The 25,119-nt window shown below is 43.8% G+C and overlaps 1 protein-coding gene across 1 annotated transcript; it reads right to left on the reverse strand.

Moving 5' to 3' along the window:
- Window positions 1-863: 863 nt before the first annotated feature.
- Window positions 864-25,110, reverse strand: ptar1 (protein prenyltransferase alpha subunit repeat containing 1). Its single transcript, XM_083644240.1, has 7 exons — window positions 25,022-25,110; window positions 21,283-21,452; window positions 12,388-12,454; window positions 10,917-11,021; window positions 9,288-9,516; window positions 5,908-6,308; window positions 864-2,836 (listed from the first exon to the last, which is right to left on the reverse strand). The coding sequence occupies exons 1-7, from the start codon at window positions 25,105-25,107 to the stop codon at window positions 2,395-2,397; spliced, it is 1,500 nt and encodes a 499-aa protein (XP_083500366.1). The 5' UTR covers window positions 25,108-25,110; the 3' UTR covers window positions 864-2,394.
- Window positions 25,111-25,119: the final 9 nt, after the last annotated feature.

The raw sequence follows: 25,119 nt of genomic DNA on the forward strand, positions 1-25,119 counted from the left end.
ACGCCTAAAGCTCAAAGACATTCTCACTGGCTGCAGTTTGTTTTTAAATGTATTTTTAATTACCCATACTTAAAATAATTCTTAATTCCATATAGATCTCTGTATAGTCTCAGGCACTCTGAGCATCCATTTTTCTTTCCTAGAATTTCCAAAGAATTTGGACGTTGTGCGTTTAAATTTAAAGCTTTATCTGACTGGAACAATTTGCCTCGCTCACTTAGATCTATCACATCTTTTCATTCCTTCAAGGCATCTCTCCTCACTTCTCTTCAAACAACCTGCTCCTGCTTCTAATTATTTTGAAATAACTTGCTCATGATACATCATGCATGTAAATGCACCTTATCTGGGTATGTGTACACTTACAGTATGTATTCTCACTGTATATATTATGCTATCTTTGGGGGTCTAAGGGGTTGGGGAGTGGCTAGGCCTGGGAGAGCTTCTTCTGTGTATGTGTGAGTGTACCGGTATTTATATATTGCTTGTTTTATGTAACACCCGTTTTCTTTCTGTATATTTGTCCTAAGAACCCCCTAGAAAACGAGATGGTTCATCTCAAGGGGTTTATCCTTCTAATAAATTGTGAAATTATAAAGACAGTTTCAGAATATAGTGATTCTTCATACCACACAGACTTGATGAGATACTGGAACATTGTGGCCTTGAATAATCAGCATCTTAACAGACTGTGTGATTTCCTATGGATCAGGCATATAGGGTGACCAAAAACAAGTGTAAGACTTCCATTCTTCCCTTACGAACATGGCTGAGCTGAGACAATGTAGTGAGAGGAACTACCATTTCCACCTTCTTCCATATGATTATATATTATGTTATCGCAGAAATTAACTGTGCAGATATTGACATGGATTTTGGAACTTTTACAAGAGTGCTACAAATTATTTCTAAACACAAAAATATCATGTAGACACAGATTTCAACCGTTTGGATCCAAAGTCTATTTTAAACAAGGAGTTGACAGAAAATGTAGCTAGGCCTGTTGCTAACTAGCTAGGTGCAAAATAGCAGTGTATTTCAAAAACAGTTGTGATATTGATGTTTACCATTGATTACCCCACAAAACAATGATTATTGTCTGAAAATAGTCCAAAGTGCCGTTTAGGTTTTTTCTTTTGACCTGTTGCCAACTACACACCTTAAACAGTTTCATAAAGAGTCGCTCAGCATGTAGCACCAGTGAATGTAGAGGGAATTTACTTCCCGAGCACTCGATCCTTCAAAGTCAAACATCAGTACCACTAAACTGGTCAAACTCCATTTTCTGTCCTGGATTTAGTGCTTCAGGTTGGCAGGAGGTTCGACTCGCAAGTTCGCTATGACTGACTTTTCAGCAAGCAAACAAGCTTTATTTAGCTAGCGACCAGCTTTTTTGGCTTTCTGTTGTAAGCTACTGTAACTTAGCAATCAGCTACATAGTTAGGACATATTGTGGACTATAGTCAACAGTAAAACTAGAGGGTAAAATCAAACAGCAGCTGCAACTGAGGGAAAAGATGCAGAGAAAAGTAGAAAGTTAATAAGTGTAACCCCCTTCAGAATGGAAATCTAAAGAACCTCCAACTTGACTTAAAGTTAAGCAGAAATCTGTTGTGCTTGAAAACACCCTCCGTTGAGGTCAGAAGAACGTGGGAGGTGCACACATCTTGCTGAGCAGCTGTCAAGACCTTCAGACGTGTAACAATGGTCTTCAATTGGTGAAAAACTGAGCCAAACAGTATTACTCCATTTCATAATTATGCTGTTGAAATTTTAATTTAGCATTCTTGCTTCATATCAGCTTTAAAAAGAGTGTGATTTTGATTCACATAAATACTTGTGCTCTGCTCTCACCTCTGCCAACACTAACATGAATATACATTTGTCATGTAACAAGTGGCAGCTTCATCTTCTTTTTCTCTAAAACACATGTTTTAGAGAAATTATATATTATGGAAGAAATTGGAAGAAGCAGCTGAATGCCAAACCAGTGAACAAAAAACTTAGTATATGTGAATAGTTGTCCTTTACACTGTTTTGATACCTGAAATAAGACCTAAACTAAGAACAGACACATGGGCAAGCCAATACTCCACGTGTGCAGATTTGCGTTCTGAAGGGGTATCGGCTCAGACAACGCTCTGCCAGAGAATCCAGACATCTCCAGGAAGAACCACAAATGCCTTTTGATCTAAGACTCCATCCACTCCACTGTCAAGAGGATAGGGAGTGAACTAAGTTGCCCTGAGACCCTTTTCTAAGGTCACCGCTGCTTTTGGACATATTATTAGTTAAGCTTAGCACTAAGGGAAGGGTAAGCTGATCCTAAGTCTGTGTCTAAAGGCAACTTCCATGTTGAGAAGGAAGAGCGAATGGGGCTAATTGTCTCTCTTTTCAAGGCTGCTGACCGATGACGGTGTCCAACCACTTCTTATAAGCCCGGGCGAAGCACCTCTGCTCAGGGCTGCAGCAGCCATCCAGTACAGCGGCTACAAAGCTGTGCTCAGAGGGCAGGGCAGGCGGGTGGGGCAAGAGCACGCCCCTCTTCAGACGCTTGGTGTTGCGGGGGTCTGGCAGGGACCCCCCCTCCACCTCCATTGCCTCAGGGCGTAGCTGTCCATTCACGCTGCTCTCCCCCCTGCCCTCGCAGCCTGTCTCCCCCCTGCCCTCGCAGCCTGTCTCCCCCCTGCCCTCGCAGCCTGTCTCCCCCCTGCCCTCGCAGGCCGTAGCCTGGCCTGGGTTAGTGTTGTTGAGGTGGAGCGACTCGGTGCCTCTGTTGCTGGTGCAGTGCTGCTGTTCCCTCCTCCAATGGTGCCACAAGTAGAAGACATGTCGCCTGGAAGCGGGTGAAAGAGACGAGTCCATTAGTTGGATGTTAATTTACTCAATTCCTAAAATGAAATAAGGCAGGGCTCCAGACTCACTTTTGGTTGCACTGGTGCGCCTAACCTTTTAACCCATTGATGCAGCATTTGTGTGTGTATCCCTTTAAGACCGCAAACCCAAATTTTGCACCAAGCCTTTTGGCGCCGCAATAATACATTTTAAGCATTACCTTCTTTATCATTTTGTATACATATTGGTAATCTCTTAAAGGGATACGCTCAAAGATTTTCATGTAAATCAATGTCTGTTAAGTCTATCTATCACCAACTAACCGAGTTAACGGAGTTACACAATGGTGTGCACACTATGGCCCATTGATGGAAGTCTTTGCATTTTAAGTATTGCAGCATTCATGAACCGGGTGTCTGTGGTGCGATTAGGACTTTCACATTTACGCTCCTAAGTTGAAAAAGTTAGGAGCACATCAAGGATTTTAGGGGTACAACGAAAATGAGATAGTACAGGATGATATAGCACGTATTCGATACGATTCGATTCATCGCTGATACATTAGAATTTAGTTGAATTCAATTGAAGTACCATATTCTCATGATGCACCATGACTTTCTTACCAGAATGACGCAATGCAGCTCATTGGCTATTGTTCTCATTCAATTAGCATTAACCATTTATTTAGTCATCTGTTGTTTGCCTAACATGATGTAATGCTGATGTGCTGGAAAATGTCCTTGAATTGACAGGTCGTGTTAATACTACGATCCTCCCCCAGTACCTGTGACACCAGAGTGTCTTAATACTACGATCCTCCCTCAGTACCTGTGACACCAGAGTGTCTTAATACTACGATCCTCCCTCAGTACCTGTGACACCAGAGTGTCTTAATACTACGATCCTCCCCCAGTACCTGTGACACCAGAGTGTCTTAATACTACGATCCTCCCTCAGTACCTGTGACACCAGAGTGTCTTAATACTATGATCCTCCCTCAGTACCTGTGACACCAGAGTGTCTTAATACTACGATCCTCCCCCAGTACCTGTGACACCAGAGTGTCTCAATACTACGATCCTCCCCCAGTACCTGTGACACCAGAGTGTCTTAATACTACGATCCTCCCTCAGTACCTGTGACACCAGAGTGTCTTAATACTACGATCCTCCCTCAGTACCTGTGACACCAGAGTGTCTTAATACTACGATCCTCCCCCAGTACCTGTGACACCAGAGTGTCTTAATACTACGATCCTCCCTCAGTACCTGTGACACCAGAGTGTCTCAATACTACGATCCTCCCTCAGTACCTGTGACACCAGAGTGTCTCAATACTACGATCCTCCCCCAGTACCTGTGACACCAGAGTGTCTTAATACTATGATCCTCCCCCAGTACCTGTGACACCAGAGTGTCTCAATACTACGATCCTCCCTCAGTACCTGTGACACCAGAGTGTCTTAATACTACGATCCTCCCCCAGTACCTGTGACACCAGAGTGTCTTAATACTACGATCCTCCCTCAGTACCTGTGACACCAGAGTGTCTTAATACTACGATCCTCCCCCAGTACCTGTGACACCAGAGTGTCTTAATACTACGATCCTCCCTCAGTACCTGTGACACCAGAGTGTCTCAATACTACGATCCTCCCTTAGTACCTGTGACACCAGAGTGTCTCAATACTACGATCCTCCCTCAGTACCTGTGACACCAGAGTGTCTTAATACTACGATCCTCCCCCAGTACCTGTGACACCAGAGTGTCTTAATACTACGATCCTCCCTCAGTACCTGTGACACCAGAGTGTCTCAATACTACGATCCTCCCTTAGTACCTGTGACACCAGAGTGTCTCAATACTACGATCCTCCCTCAGTACCTGTGACACCAGAGTGTCTTAATACTACGATCCTCCCCCAGTACCTGTGACACCAGAGTGTCTTAATACTACGATCCTCCCTCAGTACCTGTGACACCAGAGTGCCTTAATACTACGATCCTCCCTCAGTACCTGTGACACCAGAGTGTCTTAATACTACGATCCTCCCTCAGTACCTGTGACACCAGAGTGTCTTAATACTACGATCCTCCCTCAGTACCTGTGACACCAGAGTGTCTTAATACTACGATCCTCCCTCAGTACCTGTGACACCAGAGTGTCTTAATACTACGATCCTCCCTCAGTACCTGTGACACCAGAGTGTCTTAATACTATGATCCTCCCTCAGTACCTGTGACACCAGAGTGTCTCAATACTACGATCCTCCCTCAGTACCTGTGACACCAGAGTGTCTCAATACTACGATCCTCCCTCAGTACCTGTGACACCAGAGTGTCTCAATACTACGATCCTCCCCCAGTACCTGTGACACCAGAGTGTCTTAATACTACGATCCTCCCTCAGTACCTGTGACACCAGAGTGTCTTAATACTACGATCCTCCCTCAGTACCTGTGACACCAGAGTGTCTTAATACTACGATCCTCCCTCAGTACCTGTGACACCAGAGTGTCTTAATACTACGATCCTCCCTCAGTACCTGTGACACCAGAGTGTCTTAATACTACGATCCTCCCTCAGTACCTGTGACACCAGAGTGTCTCAATACTACGATCCTCCCTCAGTACCTGTGACACCAGAGTGTCTCAATACTACGATCCTCCCTCAGTACCTGTGACACCAGAGTGTCTTAATACTACGATCCTCCCTCAGTACCTGTGACACCAGAGTGTCTTAATACTACGATCCTCCCCCAGTACCTGTGACACCAGAGTGTCTCAATACTACGATCCTCCCTCAGTACCTGTGACACCAGAGTGTCTTAATACTACGATCCTCCCTCAGTACCTGTGACACCAGAGTGTCTTAATACTACGATCCTCCCTCAGTACCTGTGACACCAGAGTGTCTTAATACTACGATCCTCCCCCAGTACCTGTGACACCAGAGTGTCTTAATACTACGATCCTCCCCCAGTACCTGTGACACCAGAGTGTCTTAATACTACGATCCTCCCTCAGTACCTGTGACACCAGAGTGTCTTAATACTATGATCCTCCCCCAGTACCTGTGACACCAGAGTGTCTCATGTCCTGGGAAGGACTGGATGAGGTCTGTGCACAGCTCCATCTCCTGGTGGAAGAGCTGCAGCAGCGTGCAGGCCGAGCTGCAGGGCTGCCTGTCCTCCTCACAGACTCCCTCCGCCCCCGACACCTCCCCATTGGCCTGGAGGGGGGCTCGGTGGTGGGGGTGGTTGGCCTGGAGGGGGGCTCGGTGGTGGGGGTTGTTGCCGGGGGCTGCATTGGGCGCATGCTGGGGCGAGCCACTGGTGGTTGTGGTGGAAGCTGGGGCCTGGGAGAGCTCGGCCATCAGCTCCTTGAGCAGGAATTGGCGGTAGTGGAAGCCGCTGTGGTCGGACACATGCATGGACACCCACAGGCGCATGGAGGACAACTCCTCATGGAAAAACTTTGAGGAAAGAAGAAGAGTGAGAGATTCAGCATGGAGGACAACTCATCATGAGAGATTCAGCATGGAGGACAACTCATCATGAGACATTCAGCATGGAGGACAACTCATCATGAGACATTCAGCATGGAGGACAACTCATCATGAGACATTCAGCATGGAGGACAACTCATCATGAGACATTCAGCATGGAGGACAACTCATCATGAGACATTCAGCATGGAGGACAACTCATCGTGGGAAAACTTTGAGGAAAGAAGACCGAGACTAGAACGACTGCACTGCGGATATATGCCTCCGCCAACAAGTGAGCCGTCGTCAAGACTTTTGATCCAAATGTGAAGAAATTCCCTCAATGAGTTAATAAGATATTGCGTTAACGAGCTTGGAAATTCGTGATTGGTGATGACACAACGATTGCATTGCCAATGAATATTAGGTTAGAAAATATAACATTTTCCTGATTTAAAGCCCCAATCAGTAACTTTTTCCCCTTAACACATTGAGTGCCAGCCATTTTTTCATCCTGTAGGTAAGTTGTGCCAGGTTTTTTTTTGAGGATTCTGGCTCATTTTACAAGAGCCGAGGATTATTTTCTGTTAAGAATTCATGAACACCAATCATCTAAAAATAACTAATAGAATGTGTGCTTTCTCTGTCTAAAAGAGTTAGTTTGCAGAGTTAGTAGTTATGTAGATATTAGCCGTTGAGTACAGCATGGTTTCAGAGATTTTCAGAGAGTTTGGAGATAAATGGATTTTTAGAACCACCTCACGTGCCTGTGATTATGGGTGCCCTTGTCTCCCACTCTTGCCCTTGTCTCTCTCTCTCTCTCTCTCTCTCTCTCTCTCTCTCTCTCTCCTCTCTCTCTCTCTCTCGAGAGAGAGAGAGAGAGAGAGGAGAGAGAGAGAGGGAGAGAGCGAGAGGGAGAGTTGCTTCAACTCCTCCCTCCGTGGGCGTTCTTCTTGGCTGCAGCGGCCGTCACAAGCTTGTCACCAGTCTGACAGTGCTTTGCTGCTGTCCTGTGCCTGTGGCTGCGCGGCCGCTGTTTGAGGAAGTCGGGATGGACTCGCTCGCTTGGAGTTTTGGTTGAGAGAAGCTTTTGCGATTCTGGTCATATTTATGCTGCGTGTTTCAAAGTGTGTTCCACCTGTAATCTATTATGCAAATTTGCAATCCCGCATCGCCAGCAATCAGCGCGAAAACGAAAGCGTTTTCCCCCATCCATTTTCATGAGAATGGCTGGGGTGAGAATGGCGTGACAAGTTAAAAAAATGCTTGCCTTCCTCTAGTCAGGAGAGCACTGTCGCCACTTAGTGGTCGGTAAAATAGATTATACACATTCTCTTGCTCCAATAGTGATCTCGAAGATGTAAAAGTTGTTGATTGATGTCCCACCGTCAAAAAAAAAAAATGTTTATGTAAGACGAGATATCTCGGCTCTGGCACTCAAGCGTTGGATTATGTAAGACGAGATATCTCGGCTATGGCACTTAACGTGTTAATATAAGTCAAGTCAAGTTTATTTGTATAGCACATTTCATACACAGAGGCAATTCAAAGTGCTTCACATAAAATGGTTGACAGGAAAAGAAAAGAAAAGAAGATAATAAAATGGACATTTAAAAGCATCACAACAAAACTTTAAAAAAGAGTATAAAAAGTGCATTAAGCAACAGGCGCAGCAGTTGCAGAAAGAGCTAAAAACTTATAGAGGACTCATTGGGTTTGCATAGTAGCTGTCAGCAGTTAAAAGCGACGGTAAACATAAAAGTCTTTAGTCTATTTTTAAAAGTAAGTAAGGTTGGGGCAGATCTGAGGTCTTCAGGCAATTTGTTCCAGCTAGCAGAAGCATAGTGGGTAAATGCAGCCTTCCCATGATTTGATTTGATCCTAGGGACAGTTAATAAGCTGGACCCTGCTGACCTAAGAGTTCTAGACGGTTCGTAGCGTGGGAGCAATTCAGCTATGTATTTTGGGCCTAGGCCATTAAGTGATTTATAGACTAATAACAGTATTTTAAAATCTATTCTATGACACACTGGCAACCAGTGTAAGGACTTAAGAACTGGAGTGATATGATCAGCTTTCTTAGTCTTCGTTAGAACTCTAGCAGCAGCATTTTGAATGAGTTGTTGCCTAAGTTCTTTTTTGGAGAGACCAGAAAAAAGGCTATTGCAATAGTCTAACCTACTATAAATGAAGGCGTGAATTAGTTTTTCTAGATCCTGTCTGGACATGTATCCCCTAATTCTTGCTATATTTTTAAGATGATAAAAAGCTGATTTTCTAATTGACTTAATGTGGGAGTTAAAGTTGAGATCGGAATCAATAATAACGCCAAGATTTTTGACTTGATCCTTAGGCTTCAGGGATAGAGACTCAAGACGTACAGTGATTTTAAGCCTTTGTTCTTTGGGGCCAAAGACGATCACCTCTGTTTTGTCTTTGTTTAGCTGTAGGAAATTCTGGCACATCCAGTTATTTATTTGATCAATGCACTGGCATATAACAGCTTTTTAGTCATTGAAGATAGTACAGTGACTTGTAACAGGGGGAATGTCACCTCTATTGGTCCCACACCGCCCTCCAAAGGCCTCTGATGGGACTAAGCAGTTTGGTGCCTGCGTCCCGGTGGCAGCATGCGCTGTACAGCGGGAGCGTTGTGTTCAGGAAAACAAGGAAGTAACTCGGTGCGGATTTGCTACGAAAATGACTATGGATTATTATTCCATCACGTGGTGAGTACCCGATGTCACAACATGTACATAGAGCATTCTGGCGCTGTGTTTTGTTGACTTAAACCAGGCCCACTTTCAGTCTTCTATCCAAACACAGATGATCATTTTGTTGGTTGAACATCTAGATACAGACAATGAGGTCTCTGTACACCTCTAGTAACTATGGTCCATCATCTGGCCTATAAAGGCTGCTACCATCATAGCAGTTCAACAAGGACCTAATGGACCTTGGTTGTACCTTGACATTGCCTTTGGCCAGGTGCTGCAGCACCCAGATGCGGTGGGACCAGGCGTTGTAGTTGCTGGGGTAGCGGCAGGCAGCGTCAGAGCACACCCTCATCTCTTGGTGCAGCGTCCTGGCCAGACCATGGCTCCCCACTGCCTCCCCCTGCTCCAGCCCTCCCGGATGCTTCCTGCCCAGGCCCAGGGCAGAGCACTGCAGCGCCATCTGCTGGAGCACCCATCGTCTGGAGGGGGACAAATTCACCGTTACACCCACTGTTGGCTGATTGCATACTTTTGCTCTCCGAGCATAAGTATGCAATCAGAAAAGCTCATTTGGATTACCCTATGGCTCAGCATTTCTTAGAACACTCGGGGTGGTGATCGACTGATTGTTATTGCAGAGAGAAACTATCTATATACACCAAATGCAGGCTACAGTATATCCAGGACTGAATGAAGAGATTGATTTCAGTCCTTTTTTGTAGTTGTTCTGATATTGGTATGTTGCTTGTATTGCTGCAGATGGATATATATGATGTTTTCTGTCTTGCCTGAAGATCCATTTTTCGTTTGTTTTCCATATTTCTCTGCATTATGTTGGTTTTCTGCTATGCACATTGTAGAGCCATCTAGTGGGTGCTTTTTATATCATTACCTGTGAGTTCACTGGCTTTCTGCTCAGGTGTTTGCAATCATCTCATGCTAAATAGGGGAAACCTTGTGCTGGTGGCCATACCCTGAAGAAGGCTGTTTGTGCCGCTACGCGTGGGTCATGTCCCAGCTCTTTTAACATGCACTAGCTATGTTTTTAAACCTTTCTAAATGAAATAGCCATCTAAAGTAAATAAAGGCTTTTTACTTCATACCAGAAGAGTGCCATGGGTCATGTCCCAGCTCTTTTAACATGCACTAGCTATGTTTTTAAACCTTTCTAAATGAAATAGCCATCTAAAGTAAATAAAGGCTTTTTACTTCATACCAGAAGAGTGCCATGGGCCTTTCTTTTTTGATATATTCAACAGAATTGGATATGCAGACTAATCCATGTGGATTTTTATTTAAAAAAAATCATATCAAGGTTTGAATTTTAAGTTGCTTGATTTTTTTTAAGGCAATTGTTAGGGTTAACTGATAATATTTTTAAAGAAAGGAGGATCCTGGAGCACTCAATTCACTGGAAAGTGATTTTTAATAAGGTGCAGTGACTAACGTTTCGACGCACAGCGTCTTCATCAGAGTCAAAACCCTAATATTTTTGTTTTGCTTCTCATTGTATAATCTAGACATGGAACGGTATGAAAATGTCATCACGATTATAGTGACCAAAATGATCATGTTATCAGTATTAATGTGGTATTGTTAAAATGCGCTGAAAATGTTCAAAGAGTACTAATAGACTCACTGAAATCATTTCACCAAAGCTGCGCGCCTGCGTCTGGGAGACTGTTGCTAACTTTGGTTGATGGACAGGAGTTACTGTGTTCTTCAAAGCGCTGTCATCACAGTAACACTTAATCACAGTTTTAATTATAATTAAATTTTGAAATGGTACAGTTATCGTCAGGAATACTATCAATGGTTTAATCTCTAGTATACTGTAATGTGGAAATGACAGAGTGTATAGTTTACTACATGGTGGTACCGGTGTATCCATGTCTCCGGGCTCTTGGGGAACTTGGTGAGGGCCAGCTTGCCCAGGTAGAGGTCTTTCTCTGGGTGAAGTACTCCACACTGCAGCAGCTCCTTCCTGCAACACCAAGCCAGCATGCATTACAATACATCTGAACAGCAGCCACACTGTAGACAGCCAGGTAAAGGTGAGCAAGAAGCACACTGAAACAAACTCAAAATACAAAGGTTTGTGTTTGTGTTCTCCTTGTCCAAACAGACCACACTAATAGATTTGGAAATTGTGATGAGGGTATATTTAGTGTTGTTGAGTCAGGGCTGGCAGGTGTGATGAGGGTGCAGTGTTTCCCCTACAATTGTACAGGCCTGGCGGGCCCGCCAGGCCAACGACGCCCCCGCCAGGCCTGATTTTTTTTTATACTAATAACATAAATGACTAATATGAATGAATAATGACATTACAGTCTAATCTTAATGTTAATATGATCCAAATCTGGCTTCAAACGGCCAAAATTTCGGTCGCCAGCGAGGGTCCCCCCTGCGGTCGGTTTAGGTTTTGAAGTCCCTCCAGGCCTGCAAAAAATTCTAAGGGGTGTATTTAGTGTTGTTGAGTCAGTGCTGGCAGGTGTGATGAGGGTGTATGTAGTGTTGTTGAGTCAGTGCTGACAGGTGTGATGAGGGTGTATGTAGTGTTGTTGAGTCAGTGCTGGCAGGTGTGATGAGGGTGTATGTAGTGTTGTTGAGTCAGTGCTGGCAGGTGTGATGAGGGTGTATGTAGTGTTGTTGAGTCAGTGCTGGCAGGTGTGATGAGGGTGTATATAGTGTTGTTGAGTCAGTGCTGACAGGTGTGATGAGGGTGTATGTAGTGTTGTTGAGTCAGTGCTGACAGGTGTGATGAGGGTGTATGTAGTGTTGTTGAGTCAGTGCTGGCAGGTGTGATGAGGGTGTATATAGTGTTGTTGAGTCAGTGCTGACAGGTGTGATGAGGGTGTATGTAGTGTTGTTGAGTCAGTGCTGACAGGTGTGATGAGGGTGTATTTGTACCTGACAGGTGTGATGAGGGTGTATTTGTACCTGACAGGTGTGATGAGGGTGTATTTGTACCTGGCAGGTGTGATGAGGGTGTATTTGTACCTGACAGGTGTGATGAGGGTGTATTTGTACCTGACAGGTGTGATGAGGGTGTATTTGTACCTGACAGGTGTGATGAGGGTGTATTTGTACCTGACAGGTGTGATGAGGGTGTATTTGTACCTGACATTCAGGTGTGATGAGGGTGTATTTGTACCTGACATTCAGGTGTGATGAGGGTGTATTTGTACCTGACATTCAGGTGTGATGAGGGTGTATTTGTACCTGACAGGTGTGATGAGGGTGTATTTGTACCTGACATTCAGGTGTGATGAGGGTGTATTTGTACCTGACATTCAGGTGTGATGAGGGTGTATTTGTACCTGACAGGTGTGATGAGGGTGTATTTGTACCTGACATTCCAAGCCGTAGTGAAGTCTGGGTTGAGCAGCAACAGAGTGCTGGTGATATCCATGAGAGCTGGAGGGACACAGGGAGGGGGGGGGGGGCACAGGGCATTCACGACTACTGTATTTTAGGAGTCATCAACTACCGTACTCCCGATCCCATTTTTTTCACCCAATACAAATGATCAATTCTCATCAAAAAGTTGCCAAAAACAGCCAGTAGGGTTAACTAATGTAGCGGGGCAAACCTGGGGGGATGTGAAATAGCAGAGTCCTGATTGGCTCTGAGAGGCTGTTTACAAATGAGCCGCTAAACCCCAGCGGCTTGTCTGAGCTTTCTCCGATCAGAAAACTGCCAATTGGTGAGTGGAAATTTCCATCACATGACGTGGGAAAAATAGGCCACACAATTATAATGGTTATTTAACACATTCACTGCCAGACGTTTTTTTTTTACTGTAGTTAGCTTCTGCCAGAGGGGTTTTTTGAGGATTCTGGCTCATCTTTCAAGACCCGAGGATTCTTTTCTGCTAAGATTTTGTGAACACACAATATCTCAAAAGAACTAATAGAATGTGTGCTTTCTCTGTCTAAAAGAGTTAGTTTGTAGAGTTAGTAGTTATGTAAGCATTAGCAGTTGAATACAGCATGGTTTCAGCGTCAGAAAAATTATTCAGAGATAAACGGCTTTTTGTGAAATTCGATAGAACAGTCACTTTAACCATTCATTTTTGGCATCAGTAAGACGTCAGACATCTAAACAATAGTTTTGAACAGTAATTTCCTCCATAACAGCAGGAAACCCCCCTCTGCTTCCAACTCCTCCCTCCGTGGGCGTTCTTCTTGGCTGCAGCGGCCGTCACAAGCTTGTCACCAGTCTCACTGCTTTGCTGCTGCTGCTGCCTGTCTGCGCGGCCGCTGTTTGAGGAAGTCTGGATGGACTCGCTCGCTTCTTGGAGTTTTGGTTGAGAGCTTTGATGAAGCTTTTGCGATTCTGGTCATATTTATGCTGCGTGTTTCAAAGTGTGTTCCACCTGTAATCTATTATGCAAATTTGCAATCCCGCATCGCCAGCAATCAGCGTGAAAACGAAAGCGTTTTCCCCCATCCATTTTCATGAGAATGGCTGCTTTTTGCTTGCCTTCCTCTAGTCAGGAGAGCACTGTCGCCACTTAGTGGGTCGGTGGAATGGGTTGTAAACGTTCGGTGGCTCCAATAATTATATAAGAGATGTAAAAGGGTTAGATGCACATCCCACGGTCAAAAAAAAAAAAATCTTTTTTTTTACGTATTAATACGTCATTGGCAGTCAACCGTTGGATTATTTTTGACGGATTAATACGTCATTGGCAGTGAACGTGTTAAAAACTAATTATTGCATTTATTTCAAATCACATCACTTTTACAAGCAAAAAAGAAGGCGGGGAAAGAAAAAAGCCATTATGTGATAATCAGCTTGACCCTGCGGTGGGCATGACTTTTTGTATAACCACGGTAATGCGATAATCGTGGCAGCCATAACTAGGATGCAGAGTGTGGACTCATGGTTTGGATGTCTAGTGATGTGTAGCTCATGACATGTTTAGAAAGTCTTCAAGTGATTCGGCCGTCCTGACCGAAGGTGGGAGCTCGCTCCACCATTGAGGTGCCAGGGACGAGAAGAGTCGCGAACGGGATGAGCGACTTTTGAGTCAGAGTCAGAGTCAGTTTATTTACCATTTGCAGTCGAAACTACATTGGAATTGGGGTGCAAGAACTTAAAACATAGACACAAGTATGACAAGTCATGACAACATAAAATAGCATATAAATAGACAGACAGTAAAAAAGTTTAAAAAGTAAATAAGATAAAATAAGAGAATAAAACAATAAAAGGAGACAGGTACATCTGTGGATAAAGGCCCGAGTCATCCAGCTCACTTATTAAAGTGCAGGAACAAACAAAGTGCACAATCAGACATAAAGTGCACAGTAGTAAAGTGCCTAAGCAAGGATCAAATTGCATGAGAAACCAGTATAAGACATCTTATACAAAAGAAAATAACAGAAAAAATAGAGGTCTAGGTGTGTCTAGGTGGTCTAGACAACAGAGATCTACCGTTTAGATTTGTGATCGTTCAAACTACGCACAGCACTCGGGTAAAAGCTTCTCGCAAAGCGAGTGGTGGAGCATTTAATGGAGCGGTAGCGTCTACCCAAAGGGAGTAACTCAAAAAGACTGGCGGCCGGGTGACCTGCAGGGTCCTTGATAATACTGGAGGCCCGGGACAAAAGTCTGGAGCTATAGAGCTCTTCTAGAGCCGGCAGGTTGGCACCAGTTATCTTGCGGGCAAGGCGCACTACCCTTAAGGATTTTCGCTCCTTAACAGTAAGATTACCAAACCATACAGTAAAGGAACTAGTGAGAATGCTTTCAATAATACAGCGATAAAAGTTAACAAGCTTAGCTTTGATTTGTTATTTTGTAGTTTTGATGTCTTTACTATTTGGTAAAAGGGGAAGAAAAATATGGTGTCAAACCTTTTGACTGGTAGTGTATCTTAAGATGGATCTAGGAGAGTGCCACACCCTGAGTGCACCAGCTGATTATCATCACTGTATGACAAACAAAAGACCTAGCTCATTCATTGTTTCTGTAAATCACCTTGAGAAAGGCCAGTTTGGCCGAAACATGTCGGTGGAAGCCATATTTTATTAAAGGCTTTTTAAATTATTCTTGAAGAGTTGCCTTGGACTTCCTTTGTTCTTTCTACTGGATCTAGGAGAGTATTTGCATAACTATTTAAAAAAAAATGGGGGACCTAGCCAAGAAAAGCAGCATGAAGTTACAGATCATACAAACTAACATTACATTAAATAATGTTACTTTTGCATAGAAATAAATGGTACAAAGCATCAACTGTTGTAGAAAAGCAAATCCGTGCAATTCTCCGGCCAGCAACTCACGCAAACATTACGCAACATTTTGCATACATTATTAAATTATTAATTATTATCATTATTAAACATGGAGGCTCAGCCTCCTATAACCTGAAGCCAGTGATATTCAATAACAACATGTAGGCTCCACCTCCTATAACCTGAAGCCAGTGATATTCAATAACAACATGTAGGCTCCACCTCCTATAACCTGAAGCCAGTGATATTCAATAACATGTAGGCTCCACCTCCTATAACCTGAAGCCAGTGATATTCAATAACATGTAGGCTCAGCCTCCTATAACCTGAATCCAGTGATATTCAATAATAACATGTAGGCTCAGCCTCCTATAACCTGAAGCCAGTGATATTCAATAACATGTAGGCTCCACCTCCTATAACCTGAAGCCAGTGATATTCAATAACAACATGTAGGCTCAGCCTTCTATAACCTGAAGCCAGTGATATTCAATAACAACATGTAGGCTCCACCTCCTATAACCTGAAGCCAGTGATATTCAATAACAACATGTAGGCTCCACCTCCTATAACCTGAAGCCAGTGATATTCAATAACATGTAGGCTCAGCCTCCTATAACCTGAATCCAGTGATATTCAATAATAACATGTAGGCTCAGCCTCCTATAACCTGAAGCCAGTGATATTCAATAACAACATGTAGGCTCAGCCTCCTATAACCTGAAGCCAGTGATATTCAATAATAACATGTAGGCTCAGCCTCCTATAACCTGAATCCAGTGATATTCAATAACAACATGTAGGCTCAGCCTCCTATAACCTGAAGCCAGTGATATTCAATAACAACATGTAGGCTCCACCTCCTATAACCTGAAGCCAGTGATATTCAATAACATGTAGGCTCAGCCTCCTATAACCTGAAACCAGTGATATTCAATAACAACATGTAGGCTCAGCCTCCTATAACCTGAAGCCAGTGATATTCAATAACAACATGTAGGCTCAGCCTCCTATAACCTGAAGCCAGTGATATTCAATAACAACATGTAGGCTCAGCCTCCTATAACCTGAAACCAGTGATATTCAATAACAACATGTAGGCTCCACCTCCTATAACCTGAAGCCAGTGATATTCAATAACAACATGTAGGCTCCACCTCCTATAACCTGAAGCCAGTGATATTCAATAATAACATGTAGGCTCAGCCTCCTATAACCTGAAACCAGTGATATTCAATAACAACATGTAGGCTCAGCCTCCTATAACCTGAAGCTAGTGATATTCAATAACAACATGTAGGCTCCACCTCCTATAACCTGAAGCCAGTGATATTCAATAACAACATGTAGGCTCCACCTCCTATAACCTGAAGCCAGTGATATTCAATAACAACATGTAGGCTCAGCCTCCTATAACCTGAAGCCAGTGATATTCAATAATAACATGTAGGCTCAGCCTCCTATAACCTGAAGCTAGTGATATTCAATAACAACATGTAGGCTCCACCTCCTATAACCTGAAGCCAGTGATATTCAATAACAACATGTAGGCTCCACCTCCTATAACCTGAAGCCAGTGATATTCAATAACAACATGTAGGCTCAGCCTCCTATAACCTGAAGCCAGTGATATTCAATAATAACATGTAGGCTCAGCCTCCTATAACCTGAAGCCAGTGATATTCAATAACAACATGTAGGCTCAGCCTCCTATAACCTGAAGCCAGTGATATTCAATAACAACATGTAGGCTCAGCCTCCTATAACCTGAAACCAGTGATATTCAATAACAACATGTAGGCTCCACCTCCTATAACCTGAAGCCAGTGATATTCAATAACAACATGTAGGCTCAGCCTCCTATAACCTGAAGCCAGTGATATTCAATAACATGTAGGCTCCACCTCCTATAACCTGAAGCCAGTGATATTCAATAACAACATGTAGGCTCAGCCTCCTATAACCTGAAGCCAGTGATATTCAATAACAACATGTAGGCTCAGCCTCCTATAACCTGAAGCCAGTGATATTCAATAACAACATGTAGGCTCAGCCTCCTATAACCTGAAGCCAGTGATATTCAATAACAACATGTAGGCTCAGCCTCCTATAACCTGAAGCCAGTGATATTCAATAACAACATGTAGGCTCCACCTCCTATAACCTGAAGCCAGTGATATTCAATAACAACATGTAGGCTCCACCTCCTATAACCTGAAGCCAGTGATATTCAATAACAACATGTAGGCTCAGCCTCCTATAACCTGAAGCCAGTGATATTCAATAACAACATGTAGGCTCAGCCTCCTATAACCTGAAACCAGTGATATTCAATAACAACATGTAGGCTCCACCTCCTATAACCTGAAGCCAGTGATATTCAATAACAACATGTAGGCTCCACCTCCTATAACCTGAAGCCAGTGATATTCAATAACAACATGTAGGCTCCACCTCCTATAACCTGAAGCCAGTGATATTCAATAACAACATGTAGGCTCAGCCTCCTATAACCTGAAGCCAGTGATATTCAATAACAACATGTAGGCTCCGCCTCCTATAACCTGAAGCCAGTGATATTCAATAATAACATGTAGGCTCAGCCTCCTATAACCTGAAGCCAGTGATATTCAATAACAACATGTAGGCTCCACCTCCTATAACCTGAAGCCAGTGATATTCAATAACAACATGTAGGCTCCACCTCCTATAACCTGAAGCCAGTGATATTCAATAACAACATGTAGGCTCCGCCTCCTATAACCTGAAGCCAGTGATATTCAATAATAACATGTAGGCTCAGCCTCCTATAACCTGAAGCCAGTGATATTCAATAACAACATGTAGGCTCAGCCTCCTATAACCTGAAGCCAGTGATATTCAATAACAACATGTAGGCTCCACCTCCTATAACCTGAAGCCAGCGATATTCAATAATAACATGTAGGCTCAGCCTCCTATAACCTGAAGCCAGTGATATTCAATAATAACATGTAGGCTCAGCCTCCTATAACCTGAAGCCAGTGATATTCAATAACAACATGTAGGCTCAGCCTCCTATAACCTGAAGCCAGTGATATTCAATAATAACATGTAGGCTCAGCCTCCTATAACCTGAAGCCAGTGATATTCAATAATAACATGTATTATTATACAATAATAACATGTTCAAATTAAAACATCAGGTAAGGGAATCAAGGTGGATGACCAGACCGTGGGCATATTACTGTACGCGGACGACATTGTCTTACTTGCTGAGCATGAAAATGATTTACAGTCCATGTTGTCCATTGTTGTTGAATGGTGCTGGAAATGGAGGCTGAGGGTGAATCAAGACAAAACACAAATTGTGCACTTTAGACCTGCACCAAGGCCTAGGAGTTCTTTTGTATTTAATTTTGGATCAATAGTATTAGCATATACAGATCAGTATAAATATCTGGGCTTAACACTAGATGAGCATATGACATTTAAGGAGGGAGTTAATGTCTTAGCTCAATCAGCGGGCAGAGCCCTGGGATCTGTATTGAACAAGGTTCAATATTGTGGTAATCTTGGTTTTCATACTTACACGCAACTGTATAATTCATGTGTTTGTCCTGTGTCGGATTATGCTTCTGCTGTTTGGGGTTCCCGGGAACACCTAAGCTGTAATACTGTGCATTATAGAGCTATCCGTTATTTTTTAGGAGTTCATAAATGCACATCAGTTCTGGCCATCAGTGGGGATATGGGATGGGAATCTCCAAACATCAGACATCACGGTCAAATGCTGCGATTATGGAACAGACTTGTGAGGATGTCTGATCAGAGACTGACCAAACAGATATTTAACTGGGACATTGCCCATAGACATCCCTGGACAACTGAACTTATGTCTTTATTCTATGCGAATGATTTATCATTTATTTTCCAAAATAGATTAGTTTGTGACATCCGGGAGACCATGAGTAATATGTTCCTTTTGTATAAAGATAAATGGTCCGTTGACTTATGGTCTAAGCCTAAATTGAGAACCTACCTAATCTCGACAGAAGAAAAAGGTCCTTGTGTGCACAGTTACGATCTGGAACGTTGCCCTTGGCACTGGAGACTGGTAGGTTTAATGCTACCCCTGAAGAAGACAGACTTTGTTTGCTCTGTGACCTGGGTGAAATTGAGAATGAGATTCATTTTCTATTCTATTGTACTGTCTATGATGAGGTAAGGGAGATACTGTTCAGTAAAATGTCCTCTATTTATGTTGACTTTTTTGAGATGGACGATTATGAAAAACTCGAGTTGTGTTTTAAGAAAGGCACTTTCTTTATTGGAAACTTTCTTTCCCAGGCATGGGAGCTAAGGCAAAATGTTATGTTCAGAAAATGATGTAATGATTTTGTTTTGCTGATATGGTGAATGTTATGTTATGCTGTGATTTAGTTTTATTACTGCGGCGTTGGCGTATGTTGTACTGCATAATATATCATATGTGTGTCTTGTAAGCCCATGAGGGCTGGGCACTGTCAAGTGCATGACACATTTAATAAAAATCAATCAATCATGTAGGCTCAGCCTCCTATAACCTGAAGCCAGTGATATTCAATAACAACATGTAGGCTCAGCCTCCTATAACCTGAAGCCAGTGATATTCAATAATAACATGTAGGCTCAGCCTCCTATAACCTGAAGCCAGTGATATTCAATAACAACATGTAGGCTCCACCTCCTATAACCTGAAGCCAGTGATATTCAATAACAACATGTAGGCTCAGCCTCCTATAACCTGAAGCCAGTGATATTCAATAACATGTAGGCTCCACCTCCTATAACCTGAAGCCAGTGATATTCAATAACAACATGTAGGCTCCACCTCCTATAACCTGAAGCCAGTGATATTCAATAACAACATGTAGGCTCAGCCTCCTATAACCTGAAGCCAGTGATATTCAATAACAACATGTAGGCTCAGCCTCCTATAACCTGAAGCCAGTGATATTCAATAATAACATGTAGGCTCCACCTCCTATAACCTGAAGCCAGTGATATTCAATAACAACATGTAGGCTCCACCTCCTATAACCTGAAGCCAGTGATATTCAATAATAACATGTAGGCTCAGCCTCCTATAACCTGAAGCCAGTGATATTCAATAACAACATGTAGGCTCAGCCTCCTATAACCTGAAGCCAGTGATATTCAATAACATGTAGGCTCCACCTCCTATAACCTGAAGCTAGTGATATTCAATAACAACATGTAGGCTCCACCTCCTATAACCTGAAGCCAGTGATATTCAATAACAACATGTAGGCTCCACCTCCTATAACCTGAAGCCAGTGATATTTAATAACAACATGTAGGCTCCACCTCCTATAACCTGAAGCCAGTGATATTCAATAATAACATGTAGGCTCCACCTCCTATAACCTGAAGCCAGTGATATTCAATAACAACATGTAGGCTCCACCTCCTATAACCTGAAGCCAGTGATATTCAATAACAACATGTAGGCTCAGCCTCCTATAACCTGAAGCCAGTGATATTCAATAACAACATGTAGGCTCAGCCTCCTATAACCTGAAGCCAGTGATATTCAATAACATGTAGGCTCCACCTCCTATAACCTGAAGCTAGTGATATTCAATAACAACATGTAGGCTCCACCTCCTATAACCTGAAGCCAGTGATATTCAATAACAACATGTAGGCTCAGCCTCCTATAACCTGAAGCCAGTGATATTCAATAACAACATGTAGGCTCCACCTCCTATAACCTGAAGCCAGTGATATTCAATAACAACATGTAGGCTCCACCTCCTATAACCTGAAGCCAGTGATATTCAATAATAACATGTAGGCTCAGCCTCCTATAACCTGAAGCCAGTGATATTCAATAACAACATGTAGGCTCAGCCTCCTATAACCTGAGGCCAGTGATATTCAATAACAACATGTAGGCTCCACCTCCTATAACCTGAAGCCAGTGATATTGTGCGAGCAGAGGAGTGAGTGTGCGGTTACCTTCTCTGTCCAGCAGGTGCTTGCGCTGGCGGTAGGCCAGCAGCTTGTTGTGGACGTAGGGCAGCAGGAACTTCACACACCAGCTCTCTACGCCCAGCTTGTTCTCCACCAACACGATGGGGCTGCGGTTGTATCGGGCCTCTGGACACGGGATCAAACCAATCTCATCGCTGAGGGGGGAGACAGTGACAACAAGGGATCAAACCAATCTCATCGCTGAGGGGGGAGACAGTGACAACAAGGGATCAAACCAATCTCATCGCTGAGGGGGGAGACAGTGACAGCAAGGGATCAAACCAATCTCATCGCTGAGGGGGGAGACAGTGACAGCAAGGGATCAAACCAATCTCATCGCTGAGGGGGGAGACAGTGACAACAAGGGATCAAAGCAATCTCATCGCTGAGGGGGGAGACAGTGACAGCAAGGGATCAAACCAATCTCATCGCTGAGGGGGGAGACAGTGACAGCAAGGGATCAAACCAATCTCATCGCTGAGGGGGGAGACAGTGACAACAAGGGATCAAAGCAATCTCATCGCTGAGGGGGGAGACAGTGACAACAAGGGATCAAAGCAATCTCATCGCTGAGGGGGGAGACAGTGACAACAAGGGATCAAAGCAATCTCATCGCTGAGGGGGGAGACAGTGACAACAAGGGATCAAAGCAATCTCATCGCTGAGGGGGGAGACAGTGACAACAAGGGATCAAAGCAATCTCATCGCTGAGGGGGGAGACAGTGACAACAAGGGATCAAAGCAATCTCATCGCTGAGGGGGGAGACAGTGACAACAAGGGATCAAACCAATCTCATCGCTGAGGGGGGAGACAGTGACAACAAGGGATCAAAGCAATCTCATCGCTGAGGGGGGAGACAGTGACAACAAGGGATCAAAGCAATCTCATCGCTGAGGGGGGAGACAGTGACAACAAGGGATCAAAGCAATCTCATCGCTGAGGGGGGAGACAGTGACAACAAGGGATCAAAGCAATCTCATCGCTGAGGGGGGAGACAGTGACAACAAGGGATCAAACCAATCTCATCGCTGAGGGGGGAGACAGTGACAACAAGGGATCAAACCAATCTCATCGCTGAGGGGGGAGACAGTGACAACAAGGGATCAAACCAATCTCATCGCTGAGGGGGGAGACAGTGACACTTTTCTAACTGTAGTGGTAAACACATCAACATAGTTGTATTCACTCCAATCATATAACAAGCCCTACCCCGCCCTCCTAAGACTTTTGGGTGCTGCAGGGATGATGTCATTTTGTAGGTCAACACAGAAGTTAGCATCACCTTGGGTTCGAAGTTAATGGGTTTTTATTTCAGGCATTTGGATTTCAGACCATATATTTCAGGCATTTAACCAGAAGCCCGTTCAAAAAGCTAACGAATGCTAACACATTTGCGGGATTCAGGACTCATTTCCGGCACTCTCTTCCCCTTTTCTCACTTTGTCACTAGCAGAAAAGCTTCGTCGGCCTCCTGAAATGCCCCCATGCACCAAAAACCATGATGAAATATGGCTTCATCTGATGCTTGCCAGCTGAAAATAATATTGATGTCCAAGTCAGAACTTAGAGCTGGTGTTACAGCTTTCTCCAAGCACCATAGTGACACTAAGGACATTTAGAGTGCAGGGCTTGATGCCCAGAGCTCACTTTGTGCCTATATCTGATACTTTTTTACCCTCTGCTTACATCTACTTTGAAAAGTGACCCATATCTGATGCCTGTGTTTTTACACTGCTCAACACATGATGCCTGTGTGTTTACACTGCTCTGATGCCTGTGTGTTTACACTGCTCAACACATGACGCCTGTGTGTTTACACTGCTCAACACATGACGCCTGTGTGTTTACACTGCTCTGATGCCTGTGTGTTTACACTGCTCAACACATGACGCCTGTGTGTTTACACTGCTCAACACATGATGCCTGTGTGTTTACACTGCTCTGATGCCTGTGTGTTTACACTGCTCAACACATGATGCCTGTGTGTTTACACTGCTCAACACATGATGCCTGTGTGTTTACACTGCTCTGATGCCTGTGTGTTTACACTGCTCAACACATGATGCCTGTGTGTTTACACTGCTCAACACATGATGCCTGTGTGTTTACACTGCTCAACACATGATGCCTGTGTGTTTACACTGCTCTGATGCCTGTGTGTTTACACTGCTCAACACATGATGCCTGTGTGTTTACACTGCTCAACACATGATGCCTGTGTGTTTACACTGCTCAACACATGATGCCTGTGTGTTTACACTGCTCAACACATGATGCCTGTGTGTTTACACTGCTCTGATGCCTGTGTGTTTACACTGCTCAACACATGATGCCTGTGTGTTTACACTGCTCTGATGCCTGTGTGTTTACACTGCTCAACACATGATGCCTGTGTGTTTACACTGCTCTGATGCCTGTGTGTTTACACTGCTCAACACATGATGCCTGTGTGTTTACACACAGGCATCATGTGCTCAACACATGAAACAACTTCGGATCTTTCTCCATCCTCAGTCAGTCCTTAAGTTAAAGTTACCTTTCTTTAGTTTTGGAATCAGCTACTACAGTATTTATTTACATCAGACCATTGACAGTAAATATCAGACGCACAAGAAACCACAACAACACATAAAGACTAGCCTAAATGTTACACTTCACTGCACTTTCAGTGTAACTGTGCACATTTCTTGATATGGCTACTGAACGCATCTACTACAGTAGGTAACGGGTTAATAACACGTTACTGAACGCATCTACTACAGTAGGTAACAAGTTAAAAACACGTTACTGAACGGGGTCATCCCTATGTTCCCCGGGTCCTATGTTCCCCGGGTCCTATGTTCCCCGCTTTTCCCAAATAGGGCCCTATGTTCCCCGCTATGTTCCCTGGGAGAGGTTAGGTTTTGGGTTAGGGTCTGGGGGAGGTTAGGTTTAGGCGTGGGGGGTGGGAGAGGTTAGGTTTTGGGTTAGGGTCTGGGGGAGGTTAGGTTTAGGCGTGGGGGGTGGGAGAGGTTAGGTTTTGGGTTAGGGTCTGGGGGAGGTTAGGTTTAGGGTTAGTGAAAAACAGGGAATATAGAACGCGGGGAACATAGAACCCGGGGAACATAGACATGATCCCTACTGAACACATCTACTACAGTAGGTAACAAGTTAAAAACACGTTGATCAAATATTGACAGCATAATAAATGAGAAGCCAACCAGTAACTAGCACATCATCATGGCTATCTTTGAAAGTAGCCTAACGTACTCTCTGTAGAAGAGATGAAAACACGTTGGGGAATATGATACATTTCAAATCAACTTGACCATTAATGATATATATAGTATGGGACTGTAACGTTAGAGGATCTGGACTTGTTTTGACAGCCGCTCTGGCGTCTTTATTGACTTGGACGACGCACGCTATGTTGACATACAGTACACATACAATCTGCTGTCTAAAGGGAGTATTGTTTGTCCCTGTCGGCATTTCTGGGCCATTCCTTCCACTCTAACTAACAGTAGTGTTCCTACCTGCCTGTCCTACACCTGTCTCATATGAAAGCAGGAGGAAAACTAGCCAAGCTACACACTCAACTTTCCGTGTACCGTTTTCCTTCCAGGTAATAGCCTCAGCCCACACATGATGGCTGCTTGTGGTGCCTCCCGGTGTGGGAACGCCTGGACGTTACAGAAGCGACGTCGTGTTATCGGTTATCTGCACACTTTCCACCATACTCACATGTTTGGGTTTCTCTTGAAGGCGTTCGTGATATCTTTCACAACTCTCTGGACCAAGACGTCCACCTCCTCCTCCGACTCCGCCATTTTTGGAGCACC

The sequence above is a fragment of the Poromitra crassiceps genome (assembly GCF_964638095.1).
Source record: "Poromitra crassiceps genome assembly, chromosome: 10".
NCBI classification, from domain to species: domain Eukaryota; kingdom Metazoa; phylum Chordata; class Actinopteri; order Beryciformes; family Melamphaidae; genus Poromitra; species Poromitra crassiceps.